The following is a 22,082-nucleotide window of genomic DNA, read 5'->3' on the forward strand; positions in this document are numbered from 1 at the left end:
GTGGAGTTAACCTTGTATTCGTCTTGTTTCAGTAAACTCACTTGGTTATCTTTTCACCTTGTGCCTCTGTCTGCTAAGGGTCTTAATCTTAACAGAAGGTAGCCATCGAGTAAAACCGGACAATATAGTTTTCCCAAAGGCTGGGGCATGCCATCACAGTATTCCTTGCCTAAGAAAACACTATGAAATTCGTGAAGACTGCCATAATCGAATTGGAGGCACTGATGTCATTAGGAACTTCATGCAGAGGTAGGCATTTTAGCTTGGAAGGATAATTGGGAGACTGAATCCACATCAACACCTTATATGGGCAGTACATGATATGAGTCTCAAGCATGGGCAAACGTCAGCCTTCCAGGGGCTTTGGACTCCAACTCCCACAATTCCTAACAGCCTACTGTTCTCGATGTTCAATGACAGGCCGAGCTTCTCGTATGCTTCTGCGAAGGTGTTTAGAGTGGCTTTTAGGTCTTCTCCTGAATGTGCACAGACAACATTGTCATCAGCATACTGGAGTTCTATAACAGATGTTGTTCTAACCTTAAAAACAGCTTGCCATCTGTCCGATAGATGATTCCCACTCCGGTGGGAAGCTTCCCGTCAACAAGATGAAGTATCATAGCGATGAAGATAGAAAATAAGGTTGGGGCAATAAAACATCCCTGTTTGACACCTGATTCCACCTTAAATGGGTCACTTTGGGAGTATTCAAATTTGGGTGTATCAAATGTGGTCCAGTGAATGAAAATACATCTTGCATATCAGATATTTACAGTATCAAAATTACAGTTCTGAAGTAGCAACGAAAATAATGTTATGGTTGGGGGTCACCTCAACATGAGGAACTGTATTAAGGGGTCGCGGCATTAGGAAGGTTGAGCACCACTGGCCTCATCCATGCTACAATGCCAGTGCGTCAGAGGCGAGCAAAGGAGGAAAAAAAACCCCTCCTTCCCCGAAGAAGAACACAGTCGGTGCCTTTGCTCCTTCCAGGAAGAGAGGCAGGCGGCAGGCTCCTCCTCCGGAAAGCCAGAGCGCAGGCGCGAGCGCGGGAACCGGGAGCTGAGCTTGAATTGACACCGAGCTGTTCATCTTCCGGTGCTGCTGAGCGGGGCGCGCGCTCTCAACATTTCCCAGGTAAATAGAGGGCAAGGGCGGAGGGGGAGTGGACAGGAGGCCTTTCTCTGGTGGCGGGAAAGAAGGCAGCCTCTACCTATGTGTCACAAAAAGGGATTCCCCCCCCCCCATCCTTATCCTGAGCCCAGCAAAGTCAGAGACACCCCCACCCCCTCCTCCCCTTTCTCCTCCCTTTGGAAAGGGGCGAATCTGCCTTCCCTCTCGTTCTGCAAGAGCAAAGGTACATCTACACCAGGCATGGGCAAACTTCAGCCCTCCAGGTGTTTTGGACTGCAACGCTCACAATTCCTAACTTCTATGGGACTGCAACGCCCACAATTCCCAACTTCTATGGGGCTGCAACGCCCACAATTCCTAACGTCTATGGGACTGCAACGCCCACAATTCCTAACTTCTATAGGACTGCAACGCCCACAGTTATTGAATGACAACTCCCATAACTTTTGATTATCCACAGTATGGACTTGGGATGACGGGATTTGCAACCCTACAGCACTTATGGCTCTGTGGTTGGGAAAAAGTTAAAAGACATTTTAAAGTTAGACATCATATTCACAAGCCTAAATTCAGAGCCCACTATCCTGACAAAACAGAACAAACTGCAGCCTTCCAGATGTTCTTGTATCACAACTCCCATCAGCCCAGTCATGATATCTAATGGTAAGGAATTCAGGAGTTGTAGTCCTGCATCTGGAGGGCCACATAAAATGACATGGCAGGCCTTGGGTTTGACACATATGCTCTAGAAAATGCTTTAGAAAAACCAGTTGTTTTTGTTTACTTATGCAAGGCTTACTGGATCTGGTTGTTCCATATCATACACACATATTAGTTTTTGGGAGGGATGTGGTTAAATATGTTGGATTGTACTTTTTCCCTGTAGAACTGAATTATCTTTATTTTGTCCATGTGTTTCTGCCTTTGGTACCTATTTTTTGTTATTATTAATGAAGTATTTTCCAAGAATACACCTCTTCCTCTAACTGAGCCGTATCCATAATTGGAAAGGATTTAGGAATGGTAAAGTGAAAAGCAACCTATACTACAAAATATATTTTTGATTTATAAAGGATGAAGGTTATCACTTGTGAAATTGCATGGCACAATAAAGAGCCAGTGTACAGCTTAGACTTCCAGCATGGAACTGATGGAAAAATCAATAGACTAGCCTCTGCTGGAGTGGACACTACTGTTCGTGTGAGTTTTTCTTTGCATTACTATACTGTTGATGTTCTAAAGTTAATGGCTTTATGTTCATTATTGTGATAACACAGTCGTGTTATCACGATAACACTGCCTTTGAAGACGGTTCGGAAACTAGTTCAACGGGCGGCAGCCAGATTACTAACTGGGGCGGCATACAGAGAGCATACCATCCCCCTGCTATGTCAGCTCCACTGGCTGCTGGTCCATCTCCAAGCCCAATTCAAAATGCTGGTTTTGACCTATACAGCTCTATACGGTTCTGGCCCAGTTTACTTGCCCGAACGCATCCACCCCTACGTCCCACCTCGTAATCTAAGATCATCCGGGGAGGCCCTGCTCTCGCTCCCGTCAACAGCACAGATGTGCCTGGCGGGGATGAGCGACAGGGCCTTCTCGGCTGTGGCACCCCGCCTATGGAACACACTCCCAAATGAGGTAAGATCCGCTCCCTCCCTCCTGGCTTTTAGGGGAAAAAATTAAATCATGGTTTTGAGACCAGGCCTTCGGGCAGTAGAAGTAAATGTATGCAGCATTTCAGAAAGACAATGACTGGAATGGCGATTCGACGGATGAGACTGTTTTATTGTTTTAATTATTGTTTTATTGCTCACAGATGTATTTTTTAATTTAATTTATGTCTAATTGTAGTGTTTAATTGTAATTGTTTGTACTGGCATTGAAATTTTGCCATTACTTACGTGTAAACCACTTTGAGTCCCCCTAGGGGTGAGAACAGCGATATACAAATACTGTAAATAAATAAATAAATAAGGTTTCTGGAATTATTTGGGATGCTGATTCAGAAAATTGCATTGGATAAGACTATCAGCTCTATGTGTTGTCGAAGGCTTTCATGGCCAAAATCACTGGGTTGCTGTGAGTTTTCCGAACGGTATAGCTATGTTGCAGAAACATTCTCTCCAGGGCCAGTTGACACCTCCCAACAAAGGATTCCTCCAGGCAGGAATCAGCCAGGCTTTGAAGCTGGGAGGCCATTCAATGCTAATCAAGGAGGCAACATTCACACTTGCCTCAAGCAGACAAGAGTTCTTCCTCCCACCCTGGTTATTCCACAGATATATAAACCTCACTTGCCTAGTTTTCAACAGACCTCACAACCTCTGAAGATGCTTGGTATAGGTGTAGGTGAAACGTCAAGAGAGAATGCTTCTGGAACATGGCCATTTAGCCCAGAAAACTCACAGCAACCCACTGTATCAGCTCTAGTTTCTTAGATATGATTATTTTGATTTTCTATGGGTGAGCAGATGGTAACTGATAGATGGCATATGTTCTGTATCTTAAAAACTAAAGCTGATAGGCACAAACTGGTGCCATTTTTGAAATCAGGAGGTCAGATATATCCAGAAACAGCTAACATTTGAGGCACCGAAATGTGTGTTGGAATCATTAACACAGTTTTGGACGTTTGGGATTGTTCTATGTACCTTCGATGACTGCTGTATTTTATAAATAGATATGGAAGGTAGAAAAAGGACCAGATGGGAAAGCAATTGTGGAATTCTTATCCAATTTAGCCCGCCATACCAAAGCTGTGAATGTTGTGCGTTTTGCTCCCAATGGCGAGATTCTAGCATCTGGCGGAGACGGTAAGTGTGCATTTAAATCAGCATCAAAGTCAATGGATTATAGATTAATTTAGTGAGAAGAATTTAACATATTACAGTATATATGTTTTTTATCCATTCACAAGAACTTATGAATTTCAACATTTCAAGCAATATATAAAAACCAAAATTACCAAGCAAGAACTTTGAAAGTTTACCATTTGCAGAGGAATGGCAGTAGACACTATTCAACATAGACATTAAGAATATTTTACAATTGTTATTATTATTATTATTATTATTATTATTGCAGTATTATGTTTCTGTATCCTGTTTCTTCTCTCCCAAAGAAGACTAAAAGTGTCTAAGACTAGAAGTAATATAATATGTGAATGGAAACCCAAAACATACAAACATTAAAATAGAATTAAATACGAGACTGAAAACTAATAAAATCATTTTTTAAAAATCTGTTAAATGACATAAAACAGCATCCCCAGAGTGATCTTAAAAACATTCTTCTTTAAAAGCTGGTCTTAAAATGCTTTTAAAGAAAAAGTTGACCGTGCTGAAGCAAATTAATAATCACAATTAATGTATGTCCTATTTATCTCAGCATGTCAATCAGACTAATATTAGTGTAGCCAATTGTTTTGTGGTAACAAGTTACCAAATTAAGCAGACATTTGTAAAATAAAATAGTCATCACAACCAAATTTTACAATATCTAAAACCGCTTGTCAAATGTAAAGTTTCAGCTGTCCTAGAAGTCGAAAAAAGTGTTGTACTTTTGTCTTGTTTTGTTTGTGTTCTACTAAACTCCTTAGCTTAAGCATTTGAGCATTTTAATATAGTTGTTCACAGCATGCAAGAAAAAAAATAGGTTGTGTTATTGAAATCTGCATAGTATTTCAATGTAATGGGGGAGGGGGGAAATGTACACTATTTGAAGATTGGCAGCCAAAATTGTTTAATCAGAAGCACCAGGACATTCCTTGAGAAATGTTACATTCCACATTTTCACTCTCTTGAAGGTTTTAAAAGTATACCTGTAATTTTTGTATTGTGCAGCCCAGTTCTCTCCCTTTTTATTTAGCAGTGGAGTGTATTCCCAAGTGAAGTGAATAGATTTTAGCCCAGCTCCAGTTTTTTAATTAATTGATACAATACATTGTGATAATTGAGAGTCAGCATAATGTAGTAGTGGTTTGAGTGCTGAACTATGACTGGAGACCAGGGTTTGAACTTGGTGACCCTAAGGCCAGCATGACCCTACCGGCTGTTAAGAATTGTGGGAGTTGAAGTCCAAAACAGTTGAAGGGCTGAAGTTTGCCCTGCCTGCCTTAGAGTCACCATGTCAGATATGCACACAGCAAACAAGATCATGAAACTGAATATGCGTATTCCAAATAATTTTATAGATGCTGCAATTTTGTTGTGGAAACTGAATGATAACAAAGAGTTAGAGCAAAATGCTTTTCAGGATAATGATGATGATAATCAGCTGAACAAAGAAAACTGGACCGTCATTAAAACTCTCAGGTAAATCTTTTCAGCTTTTGTTTAAATTTCGCTGCATATTCTGTTAAATGCCATGAGTAACTACCTCATAAGCTCTTTCAACTTATTTTAACTGTAGTCTGGTATTTAATTAAGTAGACATATGTGGTTAGACAGCAAGACTTTTTAAACTCTTAAGAACCAAAACCAACAGCAAAACATTCTTAGAATGAGAATGTTTTGCTGTTGGTTTTGGTTCTTAAGAGTTTAAAAAGTCTTGCTGTCTAACCACATATGTCAACTTAAGACATCACTTTCCTGTGCAGAAAAAACACCATCACTTTCATTCATTATGAACTCTGAATGGCTTGGAGAACTACACATTCAGAATTCAGAATGAATAAAAGTGGCATTTTTTAGAATCTTTTAAAAACTGAATTGAAAGAAAATAAGACAAAGAGAAAAATTATAGAGGCTGTAAATATGACTTAAACAAATACATCAATATAAGTTTATCATATGTCCAGAAATACTTTTTCTCCAAGCTAGTATCTGTAAAGTGCATGTTGATATACAACTAAATCATTGTTCAAGGATAAATATTTAATATGTATGTTTCCACCGTTGGATAAACCGCTTTGAGTCCCCTCAGGGGTGAGAAAGGCGGTATATAAATACTGTAAATAATAAAAAAAATGAATTATTTGTCTTTTAGCAGCAATATAATAATAATAATAATAACAACAACAAAAACAACACCTTCTTCTTCTTCTTCTTCTTCTTCTTATTATTATTATTATTATAGCACACAGGATCAAGCTACATTGACTCTCAGTTAAAGTCAAGTTACGAGGTTGAAAGTACATGTAAATCTGCAGGGATATACTGTATTTCATCATTTTTAAATGCACCTTTTCCCTATAAACATCCCGAAAATCAGGGGGCATCTTAGAATCGCATGTGCTTGCCTGTATTGATTGATAGATAGATAGATGGATGGATAGATTGATTGATTGATTGATTGATTGATAGATTGATGATAGATAGACAGAGGTAGAATATATAGATATAAATATAAGAAACATATGCTTTAGAAATATATATGCACCTGCAATTATATATATATATATATATATATATATATATATATATATATATTCATTCATTCATTCATTCATTCATTCATTCATTCATTCATTCTGTTGGTGGCATAGAAATTAGTGTGCATTGTACAATTGATAACATCTTAGAATTGAAGCAATACGATAATTTTTAACAAATATTTATTTAAAAACATCAGTCTCACCTACTTGCTAGATAACTCTGTCATCAAGAGCAAAAAGCACTGAAATGTGTAGATCCATGAATGAAATTGTTGCACGAATACATTCAGAACTGTCTTGCTCTTTGTCCATCCCTCTCTCCTTCTCTGGATTTTAGGGGTCACTTAGAAGATGTGTATGATATTTGCTGGACTCCTGATGGAAACTACATGGCATCCGCATCAGTGGACAACACAGCTATAATGTGGGATGTCAATAAAGGTTATTTATTTATTTATTTATTTAGAACTTTTATATACCGGTCTTCTCACCTCCGCAGAGGGATTCAGGCCAGTTCACAACAACAGTATCACAGACAATCGTTTAAAAAATCACATCCCATAATACACTAAAACATTAAAATACTAAAATACAATCATATAATTACATTGCCCAAGTTGTCAAAATAAAATTGTAGTTCATCACCATCCGTCCATGTAGTCACGAGTTATTGACTCACTCGTCAAATGCTAGTTTCCAGAGCCAGGTTTTCACCTGTTTTCTAAAAGTCAGGCCTTTTCGAATCTGTCCTTTTTATAAAAATCGGTTTTCCCAGCTGCCAGTTATTATTATAATATTATTATTATTATTATTATTATAACTTTATTTCTACCCCGCTAGCATCTCCCGAAGGACTCGATGCGGCTTACATAGGCCAAGGCCTCAAAACACAATACAACAATACTATACCTAAAGCAAATTAAAAACAGTTAAGCAGAATAAACAACAACAATAAACAATACAACGAGACACTATAAAACTGGGCCAGGCCAGAGTAATGGGTACAAGATTAAAAGTGCTGATGTGGCAGGAGGTATGTAGGATTATAAAGTAAGTGCACTGTGCGGTGTGCAGTGATCTTAGTTCTACTAAAGTGCTTCTAGGACTTGGTATTGGAGATTCCTAATCTGAGAAGGCACATCGGAACAGCCAGGTCTTCAAGTTCTTTCTGAAGACTGCCAGTGTAGGAGCCTGTCTAAGATCTTTTGGGAGGGCGTTCCAGAGTCGGGGGGCCACCACAGAAAAGGCCCTGTCTCGAGTCCCCACCAAGCGTGCTTGCGACGCAGGCGGGATCACGAACAGGGCCTCTCCAGATGACCGAAGTGAACGTGTGGGTTCGTAGACGGAGATGCGGTCACGCAGGTAAGGTGCTCCCAAACCGTTCAGGGCTTTGTAGGTAAGCACCTGCACCTTAAATTGGGCTCGGAAAATAAACGGCAGCCAGTGGAGCTCCTTGAACAGGAGGGTTGACTTCTCTCTGTAATGAGCCCCGGTTAACATCCTGGCTGCTGCGCGTTGGACCAGTTGGAATTTCCGAGCCGTTTTCAAGGGCAGCCCTACGTAGAGCGCATTGCAGTAATCCAATCTAGAGGTGACCAAGGCATGGACCACCCCGGCCCGATCAGCCTTCGCGAGGTACGGTCACAGCTGGCGCACAAGTCTCAATTGTGCAAAAGCCCTCCCGGACACCGCTGACGCCTGAGCCTCAAGCGTGAGCGATGAGTCCAAGAGGACTCCCAAACTTATTGTTGCACAGGCATTTGCATTTAATATCACTGAAACAAACAAATGTTGCTATAGGTCTTGAATAGTTGAGGACAGGGGGGTTAAGTTGTAAGATGTCATGGAGAAACGGTAAACTTTTGTTGAAGTGTATTGGACTTCCTTTTCTCTGTCTGCACAGTAATATCATTAGTCTCTGACAATTGGGTAAATCTTGCAGCCTTTTGAATGAGTTTTGATAGAAGTAAATAACACTCTGTAACATGATTTTTGTTCCTGTGTGTCATTTCCTAATTGGTTCTATCATAAAAACATGGAAAAAGTTTATTAAACTGTAAAAACTTCGTTTTTGCGGGACATCCTGCAGCACATTTTGCGATAGTTTTTCAATGAATATCTCATAGAGTCTCAACCAGTTCAACATAGTTTGTGGCAGCCACAAAAATGAAGTTTCTGTAGCATAACAATTACTTTCAAAGTAAGTACGACATACTTTCAAATCAAGAACAGATTTTTTTTCAAATTTTGTTACATAGTGTAATTAGTAAGATTGTTTTTTTAAAAAAATCTCTAAAATTACATAAACACACAGTTTATGATAGAAAATAAAGTAAAACATGTCACCCCACCTTTCTTTTAGAATTTGCTCTTAGAAATACTGGTTTTTGTTGTCTAGGGGCCCTTCTGTATAAAATGCACATTGAAATAGATTATATAGGAGTGTGGACTCAGATAATCCAGTTCAAAGCAGATATTGTGGATTATCTACCTTGATATTCTGGGTTATATGGATGTGTGGAGGAGCCCTAGAAAATATACAACTTTACTCTGATTTTTTTTTATTTGTGTGAGAATGAATGCTCCCCTAACCTCATTAGTGACTTCTTTGAATAATGATTGGTTTGAGCAAATTGATGTGTTTCATAATCTGCTTAGGTTGGGGTTTTTTAGGTTTATAAAAATGAACGAGAAAGCGATTGTGAAGTACTGGTTACAATGAAAACATTTTTGGCTTTGTTGTCCTTCTGAGAAGCAATCTACTGTTTTTTGTTTCTAGGTCAAAAGGTTTCCATTTTTAATGAGCACAAAAGTTATGTGCAAGGAGTAACATGGGACCCTGTGGGGCAGTATATTGCAACTCTTAGTTGTGATAGGTGAGTTACTGCTCCTTCAAAAGGGAGACAATTCTTTGAAATAATTTTCTATAATGCTTAATAATTTTTCTTCCCAAAATGCAAGGAATTAAGGTGTTTTACAGTGCAATTGATGAGTCTACTCATTGAGTTCAGTGGGAATAATTCCTAGGTACAGGATTACATCCATAAGCACCTGTTTCTTTTAAATGCTGTTGCATAGCAGTTCTTACAGAAAAAATGCTATGAATAATGCCCACTGCTATTTTCCTTTCTTACTGCTATATTATAATTTTTATATATTGTCAGAATATTTCTCAAATAAAATTTATCATTTTAAAAAGTTAAAATAACTAGAGAAAGTTTGACATTCATTGTAATTAGTTTTTCTTTTTGTAGGGTACTCAGAGTATATAACACACAGAGCAAGCGGGTAGCTTTTAATGTTACCAAAATGCCATCAGGTGGAGGAACTGAAGGAGAGGTCAGACATTTTCTTGTTTCTAAATAAAATGTGTGGTGTGGAAACATTTTGGTGCAGGAAAGGGATTGGATTTCTCTGGTTTCATTTCTACAATAATTATCAATATATACTTGCTCTGGTCAGTGGAAATATAGATTGTGGAGCAGAGGTGAGGAATCATTGGCCTTCCAGATGTTTTGGAATACATCCCTCATAAGCTGGCTAGGGCTTCTCAGAGTTAAAGCTGCTATGATTTTCAGTAAGTTGGGCAGCAGTGTTGAAGCAACAGCACCCACTGACAGAGAAGGCTTAAAGACCTTCTGAAACTACTGTTGCATTGAGCCATGGCAGTTAAAGTGATGTCAACCTGCATTAATTCTACAGTATAACTGCACCCTGAAAAAGCTCTCTCCCATGTCATCAGTAAGCGAATCTATGACAGTTGTTGGACTTCAGTTTTTGGTGAACTCAGAAGTGATAGATGAGTAAACACATAGTTCCAGATCATCTGGAGAATTTTTGCTCATTTGCATTTGCTTCACATAAAACCTAAAAAAATCCTGGTATCATCTGGGTACCTTGTGTGCATGAGCATGCGTGCATGCACCCATATTGATATTTTGCATTTATGTGCACACACGCAACACAGGCAGTCCCCAAGTTATTAACCAAATAGGTTCTGTAAATGTGTTCTTAAGTTAAATTTGTATGTAAGTCAGAACAGGGACAATTTTTAAGTGTCACTCCCGCCAATATATCTCTTTGGATAGCCTAGGGAAAGGTTAACACCCCTGTGGTGTTTGTTTTGCTGTCTGTGCCCCTGTTTGGATTTCATCCCACTTTCTATTCCTGTGATAGTTGCATTTTGAAAAAAATGGCTTGTTGTGGAAAAAGGATTTGTGAGAAAGCTTCAGTGGAGACCCCTTTTCCCCATGATAACTATTCCAGGAGTGAATTTCCCTTCCTAGGAGTAGATTTCTCTCACTTCCTGTTGTTGTACTCCCAGACTGCCTGTATTCCTCTGCTCACGGACTCTTCCCAAAGTGCATAACACTGAAATAAATTAATGCCTATAGAAAATTATCTGGACTTTTGAATAAAAGGACTAACAAATGTTAAGTAGCATAGTATATAGCAATAAGTGGATTTTTATATTGTTTCCAAATTGTTTAGGTGAAAAGTTATAGAATGTTCCATGATGACAGCATGAAATCATTTTTCCGGAGACTGACTTTTACTCCTGATGGCTCCCTGCTCCTTGTTCCTGGTATGTGTAGATATATTAGTTGTTTAATACAGTGTAAAATGGTATAAACTGTTCATATCTGTATTAGTATATGTTTTAAAATGGGCTACTACCCTTTCTCTACTCTCTTTATATGTTGTTGTATACATATTAAAAATTATAGAATGTCATGACTTTATTTCCTGGTTTTGTGTGGAGCCAGGAAATTAAGCCATGCCTTAGAACTGTCCTGTATATATTTGAAATTTGGGTTGCCATGGAAACAGGAGCAGTGCAAGGGAGGGGCCAGGGTGAGAAATGAGGGAAATAAACTGTCAGTTGGAACTTTGTTGCGTTCCCTAATGCACACTTTTGAATTAAAACCTTCCAATGTTGTTTGTAAGGTAATTTCTTTGCCCAAAAGCTACAGATCCAGACATTGAACAATACACAAACAACCATGACACTGTGAATAAAAAGTATTTAAATGAATCACAAAACACATGAATAAAATATTTTTTTTAAAAAAAAGAAGTTGAAGTTGTACATCCTTGGTAATCAAGATGACTTATTCATGTGCTCTGGCATTTTATTAATTTTAGTTACCCAGTTGTTATATAAAATGAAAGACCCTGAATTAAATCTAGTGTCCTCCTTCAACTCCTTCCAGGCACAGGGCTAGCACTATCTCTCTCTCTCTTTCTCCGCCACCCAACTACTATGTGAGTTCATCTCCATTTACTGTGTGCTGGAATAGATGCCATTCCTTTTAAGAACAGATATGGTTTAATTTATTTATTTATTTATTTATTTATTTATTTCTGCTACTTATACCCCGCCCTTCTCACCCCCGAGGGGGGACTCAGGGCGGCTTACAAAGAAGGCACAATTCGATGCCCTTATACAAATACATACAGATATAAAAACAGTAATTAAATAATTAACAGGTTAAAAACATCAATATATAGCACCATAGCACAACAGTAAGCAATCTCATGGTCAGTGTTTCGCGTTCCGTAGGTCCAATAGGTTAAAATAGGTTCCTACAATATTTGCCCTTCATTATGGTCCTTCTTTTTAGCTGCCAGAGTTTCCGAAAGCCTGGTCCCACATCCAAGTTTTCAGCTGTTTCCTGAATGAGAGAAGGGAGGGCGCTGTTCTAATCTCCCCGGGGAGTGAGTTCCACAGGTGGGGGGCCACCACTGAGAAGGCCCTGCCCCTCGTCCCCACCAGTCTCACTTGTGATAAAGGCGGGGTCGAGAGCAGGGCCTCCCTTCCAGCATTCGTTTTAAACCTTCCAGCATTCGTTTTTCTCTTCTTCAGTGGCTTGGGTTTGGTTGTAATGTCTCATATATTTGACTCTAATTCTATGCAAGCAAGCAAACAAACTTGGAGTTCTTTTAGTGACACAGGATTTGTAAGAACTGTGTGAAATGTTCAGTATATTCTAGAAAATCTGGCAGCAAAAAATAAAAACATAGTAATACAAGTATGCATTAAAACTTCTAGCATTGTCAAATATTGGGCCCCTCACTACATTCCTTAAGGATAAAACTCTCACTAATTTGTTGGAAACTTGCAATCACAACCCAAGGAAACCAGAGGTTAAAAGCATATACTAGGTTTTGGGGAGTTTTTACTTAAGAAACAGAATGAAGAATTTGTGCAGATTTCACATTTTGGCACTTTAACTTTTTCAGCAGGTTGTGTGGAATCCGGAGAAAATGTAACAAACACTACTTACGTTTTTTCCAGAACAAACCTAAAAAGGTATGGTTTTGTTATGATTGTATTTGCTGAGAATTTTAAAGCATATTCCAAGTGCTATTTCATTAAAAGATTGCTGTTTCATATTAGGCCTATAGCTCATCTCCCTTGCCCTGGGAAGGCAACCTTAGCCGTTCGTTGCTGCCCAGTCTACTTTGAGCTGAGGCCTGCAGTTAACAAAGGTATAGTAAAACTTTTGGAAAGTATATTGCATTAAAATATTGTTTAAGTATGTTAAATCTATCGTGCCGTTTTATGTAGTAAGTTTTTTTGTGATTCTTTGTGGTTCCACTGCATAAGTGCTATACCACAAATGCCATATGGTTACCTTCTAAGCCCCCCAGTTATCTTTTTATGTGTCTTACAGTATTTCATTACAGGAAAGAAAACATCCTGCTTGGTGTGCTATTTAAACAGATTTTTAAATTGTCAGCTTATATTTAGTTAGTTTAAAAATAGTTTGGCCTTTAAATACTATCTTAAGCATTTTTCCCCTGATCTATAGCAACCCACATTGAAGACTGTTGACACTATGTGCCTTCAAGTCATTTCCAACCTATGGCAACCTAAGCCAAACCTGTCACGGGTTTTCCATAGCAATATTTGTTCGGAGAAGGTTTGCTTTTGCCTTCCTCTGAGGCTGAGAGAGTGTGATTGGCCCAAGGTCATCTAGTGGGTTTCCAATGGCTGAGTGGGAATTCAAATCCTAACTTCAGAGTTGTAGTTCACCACTCAAACCTTTATACCACACTACGCTTCATACAGTGAACATTGAAACATACATATACAAGACTGACATTTTGATAAAGAACCTTGTACAAATGGCATTAATTTGGATAAACTTAAGCAAATGTGTTCCTTCCTAATAGATATCATTGACTGTGGAATAAAATGTTGTAATTTTTTTATATTAGTCCAACATACTATATTTTGAAGTACTTGTACTTTAAAAAAAATCTGGAACTCATTCACTACATTATAATTAAACTCGCCTAAGAATAATTGTTAGCTGCCTTCAAGTCAACTTTGACATATGGCAGCCCTATGAATTAGCAGGGCCACATTAAGGTTTGTGTACATGTGAACATCATCATTAGAATACTCTTACTTGTTTTCACATGATAGCCATTTAGGGCTTTAAAAGTAATAAACAGCACTTTGAATTATACCCGGAAACTAACTTGCAACCAGTGGAGCTGCTGCAACAGTTCTCAAGTCAGCGAAGTTCTCAGCTTTTATTTTTAGTAGCATTCAGAAGAGGTCCTCCCATCTTTAACCATAGAATCATAGGGTTGGAAGAGACTTCGTGGGCCATTGAGTCCAACCTCCTGCCAAGAAGCAGGACAATCGCGTTCAAAGCACCTCCAACAAATGGCCATCCAGCCTCTGTTTAAAATCCTCCATAGAAGGAGCCTCCACCATATTTTGAATTACAGGAGAGAGACAATAGAAAAAGCTTAAATGCATATTTTGTATTTTATTTGAACTCTTGTATGTGCGTGTGTCTTATTAGTGTTTTATCTATTGTATGTGTTTTAAGAATATGTTATCTCTTGTTTTAATGATGTTGTACCCTGCCTCAAGTTACAGGAAGGGGTGGGTAACACATTTATTATTATGATTCGAATTAAAAAATGTTCTTTATATTAAAACTCTTTCTGGTTTCAGAGGAATCTTCCCAGAAGACTGGCCTAATAACGCTTCCCTATCGGTTGGTTTTTGCTGTTGCTTCAGAAGATTCGGTGCTTTTCTATGATACACAGCAATCCTTTCCTTTTGGTTATGTATCTAACATACACTATCATACTCTCAGTGACATTTCATGGTAGGTAATTCAAAATTTCTCTAACAGCTCAAAACAACAGGCTGCACTGTTTGCTGTAATGACAAAAATACAGAAAAAAATTCTTCTGACAGTCTTAGCATTTTCAGCATTGTCATGTATTTTGTAAAACACCCAGAGGAGCAACAAATGTGAAATCCAATTTCAGGGCTTGAATATTAATTTTATACTGACAAGAAAAATGTATATTTATACTGTAAAATAAAAATAAAATTTGTACTCTACACTGAACTCTTTCTGCAGTGCAGATCCATGATGAACTTGGGTCTAAATGTTGTTCGCATACTTTTGAACACCAGTATTTTTAAAAGTCTAATATTGCTCTAAAACTCTCCTGTATTTAGCAGGTGTGTAACCGATTGAACTTGAACAATAGAAAACTGCTTTCTATGCAGATTTTAGAGTGATAATTGTGTTTAGGAAATTCCCTGTGTTTCTGTTCACTTAGCAACATGATTTGTGGTATGTGTACCAGCTGTAATGATTTTATAATTATCTACAAATCCAGAATATTTCATAGTTACAGAGTCATATATAAGATCAGGTGACTTTGTTTTCTACCTTTATTCCCATCATATTGGAGAGATTCCAATGCATTTAGGAAGTATTGTAATTCTAAATCTAAGAAAGCAACCTCCACTCTCTATTTAGAAGCAAGGGTCACTTGGGCTCAGTGACTTTTTAAATAATATTTTCTTATTGTGAGCACTATGCTGTGCTGGTTGAGTCCCTCTGTGGAAGTGAGATAGGATGGGGTATAAATGCCTTAAATAATAAATAAATAATCAATATTATGTTGTTTGCATTTGTTTAAATACTGGGGAATAATTGTAGGAATTTAATTGGGGGGTTTTTAATTTCCATAAATGAACACCAGGTCCAACGATGGCTCTTTCCTTGCTATTTCGTCTACGGATGGCTACTGTTCCTTTGTGACTTTTGAAGAGAGTGAACTTGGAATACCCCTGAAAGAAAAGCCACTTATCAGTGCCAGGACTCCTAACACAACTGAGAAGAAAGTGAAAAGGGGCCAGTCTCCCAGTGTTGTCTCCCCACCAGCCAAAGCAGTGGACACTTCTCCTCCTAGTAGGGCTGTGGACTCCGGTAGTCCGGCTGTGCAATGCAAAACCTCAGTGAACAACAGTGACTTACCCTCAACACCAGTTATAGTTAGAAATGTTGCAGTGTCTTCTCCAGAAAAGAAGAAACCCATACATCCATCAAGCCACACTTCCAAAGTAAATCAATCAAGAAGGGTTACACTTAATCCCATACAAGCTTGGAGTAAAACACCACGGTAAGTATAATGCTACAATTTCCATAGAGCAAGTGAAGATTGTTTTGTTCTAGGCCAGTGGTTCTTAACCTGGGGTCCCCAGATGTTTTTGGCCTACAACTCCCAGAAATCCTAACAGTTGGTAAACTGGCTGGAATTTCTGGGAGTTGTAGGCCAAAGACATCTGGGGACCCCAGGTTGAGAATCACTGTTCTAGGCTGATAGGATTGAGCACCAACCTGAAACCAAAGGGAAGAAGGGTAGAAATGAGGAACCAAAGGAGAAATAACAAGAGACATGACATTGAGGAAAATGGGGAATCTAGAAATCATTTATTTATTTATTTGCAATATTTCTATTCTGCCCTCCACACCCCAAAGGGGCCTCAGAGTGGCTCACAGAACACATATATGGCAAGAATTCAATACCGTTATACATTGACAAGACATATAGTTGTCCATTGATAGAGATATATATAGGCTTTCTCATCTTAGGCATCTTGGAGGCTGTGTTCGGTTCCAACCATGGGCGGGTGCTGTTGCTCTACTTTCCCTGCCAAAGAGCTTTGATTATAAACTTCCTCCTTGATCGAATCAATTGCATTTTTCTGGCATTTCCTTATGGGTGCTTTAAATACCTCCCTGCTTAAGCAGTACCTATTTATCTACTCACATTGCTGTTTTCAAAACTGCTAGGTAGGCAGAAGCTGGGCTTCTTTGAAATGTCAATCTTTCAATTTTCAAGATTTACTGTAGCTGGTGGTTAACCTGCTGTGCTAAAGCACGGTTTGTTTGTGGAAGAGATGTGGTTTTAGAATTCTCTGAATTTTTATTTTATTTTATTCTTGTTTAGGAGAGTTGCTTTGATTCCTCTAAAGGCAGATAGTCTGGACTCAGGACCTTTGAATGCAGTACCTTTGGCTTCTTCTACAGAAACAGTTCAACATGGTAAAATTATTGGTAGCATTGAGTTTCAGCTGAATCCTATCCTGTTTCTTTTCTTTCCTCTAGAGTTTGTGTTCTAATGCTTCCCCGTCCCTTTTGTCTGGATTCCATCTTAGATTAGCTGTCTATATAATGAAAACAGAATAAAAGTTTGTTTATTTTTTACGATAGGTTGAAAAATCACTTAACTGGAATCCTGTAGTATCCCAAAACTGTGCTATAGCCAACATAGTGACACTTTTACTTTCTGATGATTCAATATACACAGAATTTATTTCATGCACAAAATTATTTTCAGGTTATGTGTATAAAGTATAAATGAAATCTAAAAGAAATTTTGTGTTTGGACTTGAGCCTCCTCTCCAAATTGTGACAGTATGGATGTATGATGTTCCCTCACTTATCGCGGGTGTTCCATTCCAGGACCACCCACAATAAGTGAAAATCCGCAAAGTAGGGACACTTCGCCCACTGGTCAGCTGCTTCCTCCTTCTCTGCTGCCCCCCACCTTGGAAGCTCCTTGGGCTCCGTTGACGGCATTCCCAGGCTGGGCAGAGGCCTGAGACTAGCCTGGCAGTGCCATCAACGGCGCCCAAGGGACCTCGAAGCCCGGGAACAGCAGAGGCGGCAAAGAGGAGGAGGCCGCCGCCGAGTGGGGCAGAGCTTCCCCACTTCGCAGCGGCCTTCTTGTCACCTCTGCTGCTCCCGGCCTCAGAGGCCCTTGGGTGCCATTGATGGCGCTGCCAGGCTGGGCTGAGGCCTCCGAGGAAGGAGCGGAGAGCAGCGGAGGCTGCGAGGAGGAGGATGCCGCCGCCAAGCCCGGAGAAAAGCCCCAGGGTAAGACTCAGCACCTGGCTGAAATCCGAGGCACTTTTTGTCCAGGCATTTCAGATAAGGGATATTCAATGTGTATTGCTGTAGGAAAGTTTGAGGGAGCATGCAGTTGTTTTGGCTTATTCTGGTATTTTTAAGATTAACAACATTTATTTTATTTTTTAAAAATTTGATTTTCTTCCACATTCCAGAGAGACCCTCACCACCTGAAGACCCTTTGCAAAATCCACCAGCACCTAAGCGTTTCAGGACTGATGACACTCCTGTCTTTGAATTATCTGAAAATGACAATAAAGTATGAAACCACTGAAATGCTGGAGGGTTATAGAAGCTTTGCCTACAACAGTTCACTTGCAAAATCCTTTGCCTGGATGTTAATACATTTTCCAAAATGACATCTGAAACAGTTGTTGCTGCACAGAGCCATATCTGCATAGAAAACTGCTGTGTGACGGGAAAGTAATTGTATTGTCCTTGCATTCAAAGCAAAATGCATTCTATTTGATGTTCCATTGAAAGTTTGTAGAGTACATGTGTGTCTCAGTTCAAGAACTGTTTGACTGGTTTTCCATGGGGTTTGTATCTAGAGGAGAACAACCTTCTTTTTAGAGGAATAATACCTCACATGATTTAGTTATTTTTTGCAAAACCGCAGAAGTTTATAAATTATTCCATTATATATTGCAGAAATAAGAAAATTCAAGCCTCTCACCTGTATGCAAATCAAATTCAAAGATACATAGATCAGGCAAATCTTCAGCTGGTGAATACAGCAATTCAAATACATACCTGTCTTCATTTCTCATTGTGTATGGTGTAAATATAAATTCTCGCACTTCCAACTTTGTGTAATGTATGCTTCAATTTTTAAAAATATGTTATGGTGTTAAAAATATGGAAGCTTTCATCATTCACAAAAGTTTTATGTTATTAAAAATAATGTGTTATACATGTAGTATATAGAATAAAAAGTTCAATACATATACTGATATTATCTGTGTTTTCTCCAGTTTCAGTCATTCACTGTTTTTAATTATCAGAAACTGGAAAATTCAAAATGAAGCAAGTTGGGAAGAGAAATAATCAAAGACAACACATTGATTTGCTCTTAAATATGTTCAATTGCCAATGTTATAAAATATATGAATCCTATAGCTATAAATTCGGTTGAAGTCTAAAAGAAGTTCCTCATGCTAAGTTACGAATAGTGTTTGTTAGTAGACATTAATTTCATTTTCCCTGGACAAATTCTGAAATACTGCAATGTCTGTGTTGCCATGGAAAGAAAATCATATTGCAACGCTTCAAAGACAACAGCAAAGTCTGTGCATGTTTATGTGCATGTGTGTATGTATGTCTGCCAATTCATGATGGCTCCTTACATTTCATAGGGCATTCTTACAAAAGGACTACTCACAGGTGACTTTGCTTGCTCCTTCCTCTGAAACACAGTCTACAGCACCTGATATAGGTTGGCAGTCTCATTCAAATACTCATTAGGGCTGACCCTGCTTAGGTTTCAGGATCAAATGGGATCCGATGTATTTAGGATAAAAAGGTAAAGGTTTCCCCTGACATTAAGTCTAGTCAAGCCCTACTCTGGAGGGTGGTGCTCATCTACATTTCTAAGCTGAAGAGCTGGCGTTGTCCGTAGACACCTCCAAGGTCATGTGGCCAGCATGATTGCATGTTACCTTTCTGCCAAGGCGGTACCTATTGATCTACTCACATTTACATGTTTTCGAACTGCTAGGTTAGAAGAAGTTGGGCCCAACTGTGGAAACGAACCCTGCTCCCCGGATTCCAACCTTTTGGTCAGTAAGTTCAGCAGTTCAGTGGTTGCACCACCAGGGAGTCGTTGGATGATTACGTCAATTTCGTTTAGATATGAATCATACTAAAGCAACTTGCTTCCACATAAATGTGGACATGGATGCAACCCAATTTCTGCCTCCTTTGGACAGCAAATATCATGCAACCTACTTGGAGCTGAATCTATGTGGCAGTCATAGTTCATGGGAAGAAGTAAACAATGGATCACAGATATTTTTTTCCATTTGACTTCATTCTCTAGGATAATGCAAGGCAAGTCACAATGCTTGATTGAGGCATTGTGAATGGTCCATACAACAACCACTATGTGGATTCCCTTTCCAGCCATCTCCCTGGGCTGATTTGCTATAATAGTGTAGCTTCATATGCATCATTAGATGCATGAAATAAAATGTTACATATAATGAATCAACCTAAGTTAAGTTCTGGTTTACGAGAATCAGAACTGTAGATGAAGGTCCTGCAGCATTGAAATTGACCATTTTTGTCCTAGCAATACCACTAGATGCCACAAGTCTTGAGTACTTGTCTTTTGCTCTTCAAAGCTTCGGGTTCTGTTGTGAAAGGTTTGATCCTTGAAATCCCTAGTACCTTTACTGTGTAGTTAGCATTATTGTCTTCCATTGGCATTAGAGATTATGATTTTTCACTGATGTTTCAGTACTAGATAGCATTTTGTTATGTTTTGAAACATCAGTGCAAAATAATCTATAATGCCTATGGAGGACAATAATCCTTGTAGTTCAAATAATCAGAAAATTATGTGGTAATTATTACCCTCATGATGTTAGAATGTAGCATTGTTAATGATAAGACCTCATGGGAAGTACAAGTCAAAAACATCATTTGCCAGCCACTGCTATATACCAATATTTCCCAGAGTATATTGGATGCCACTCATAGGACAGATTCTACACGGGAAATTTTTAAGATCGTACTTTGAGATTTTCCCCCTCACAGGAATGAAATATTATAAGCATAGTATTTATTTGGGCTGCTGTGAGTTTTCCGGGTTGTATGGCCATGTTCCATTCTCTTCTGTTGTTTTACCCACATCTATGGAAGGCATCCTCAGAGATTGAGAAGTCTGTTGGAAACTAGGCAAGTGAGGTTTATATATCCGTGGAAAGTCCACGGTGGGAGAAAAAAAACTCTTGTCTGCTTGAGGCAATTGTGAATGTTGCAATTGGACAACTTGATTAACATGTAATGGCCTTGCAGCTTCAAAACCTGGCTGGTTGCTGCCTGGGGAGTCTCACTTGCCAACAGACCTCACAACCTCTGAGGATGCCTGCCATAGATGTGGGTGAAACATCAGGAGATAATACTTCTGGAACATGGCCATACAGCCTGGACAACTCACAGCAACCCAATCATTCTGGCCATGAAAGCCTTCATCAACACATAGTATTTATTTAATTTAGCAACTATGTGAAGGAACAAAGGAAATGTGACATAATCCAGCCATTTTCTGATTTTAAATTAAACCACAGTTTTGCTCTTGAGTGTATGTAATAATGTTTTAAACATTTACAAACCTTTTGTAACAGACAAACAACTTGCAAGAGACCACTCGGACTTGTGAAAATAATAATAATAATAATAATAATAATAATATTTATTCCTTACCTGCCTCTTCCCATGGCGCGAGGAGGGTCACAGCACAGTAAAAAAAAAAGTCTGGTTTGTGTTTCTTGTGGGTGATTCACTGCTACAGGGATGCAGTGTTTTGTATTAGAGATCAATGGGTAAGCAAATCTAGTCCTTTGCCTTAAAACATGATTGGGAAATATGCATACCTCAGCAATACTGGATGCGAACTTGCATGGTCTGATCCTGAAATAAAACCCTTAATATAATCATTCCTGCCAGTTAACCTTTCACACCACTAAGTGCCTTTTCTAAGTGTCTTTCTTAGTCACTTATTTCCATTAGGTTTTCTATGAGTCCATTAGGACCTGCACAATCCCATCTTAAAGCATAACTGCTGAAAAGGTGAAGACCTTAACAGTTCAGCACAAAAACAGTGGACCATAATGACGGATCTACAAAAACAGTGCAAAAGCTGAAAGTATTCCTGCATGAGAAGCATAGCACAATAGCAGCAAATCTGCACACGACCTCCTCTCTTGTTTTTGGTATTACTAAAAAAAAATTAATCTGTATATCTGCTTTGTAGCAGAAGATACAAATCTCTCCCAGACCTTTGAAGGATTTTGTTATAAATAAATCACTTGCAATTATGGAACCACTTGATTTAGGTACAAATACTATATGTCACATTATAATGTAGCCTAATACGTGATAACTTCATTCTGCAGTGTATCTATAGCAGCATGCAAAGAGAGCTGCATTAACCTATCTTAGCATAAAAATACACAAAGGATTACAGAAGTTTCTTTGAGTAACTGGCAAAAATAAATATCTAGCATAAGATTCATCAGATAATGTATTCCCTTATTCTTTTTAAACTTTAAGATACTTTATAGTTTGGGTGATTTTAAGCTCTTTAAATGATGGAGCTATCA

The 22,082-nt window shown here is 38.7% G+C and overlaps 1 protein-coding gene across 1 annotated transcript; it reads left to right on the plus strand.

Annotated features, from left to right (window-relative positions):
- Positions 1–1,034: 1,034 nt before the first annotated feature.
- On the plus strand, positions 1,035–18,715 carry CHAF1B (chromatin assembly factor 1 subunit B). The gene is made up of 14 exons (XM_060770352.2): positions 1,035–1,137; positions 2,208–2,334; positions 3,821–3,953; positions 5,333–5,453; positions 6,852–6,955; positions 9,294–9,390; positions 9,769–9,853; positions 11,006–11,099; positions 12,758–12,827; positions 12,915–13,006; positions 14,493–14,649; positions 15,545–15,964; positions 16,796–16,890; positions 17,913–18,715. The coding sequence occupies exons 2-14, from the start codon at positions 2,209–2,211 to the stop codon at positions 18,020–18,022; spliced, it is 1,704 nt and encodes a 567-aa protein (XP_060626335.2). The 5' UTR covers positions 1,035–1,137; position 2,208; the 3' UTR covers positions 18,023–18,715.
- The last annotated feature ends 3,367 nt before the right edge of the window (positions 18,716–22,082 follow it).

The sequence above is a fragment of the Anolis sagrei genome, chromosome 3 (genome assembly GCF_037176765.1).
Source record: "Anolis sagrei isolate rAnoSag1 chromosome 3, rAnoSag1.mat, whole genome shotgun sequence".
Classification (NCBI taxonomy): domain Eukaryota; kingdom Metazoa; phylum Chordata; class Lepidosauria; order Squamata; family Dactyloidae; genus Anolis; species Anolis sagrei.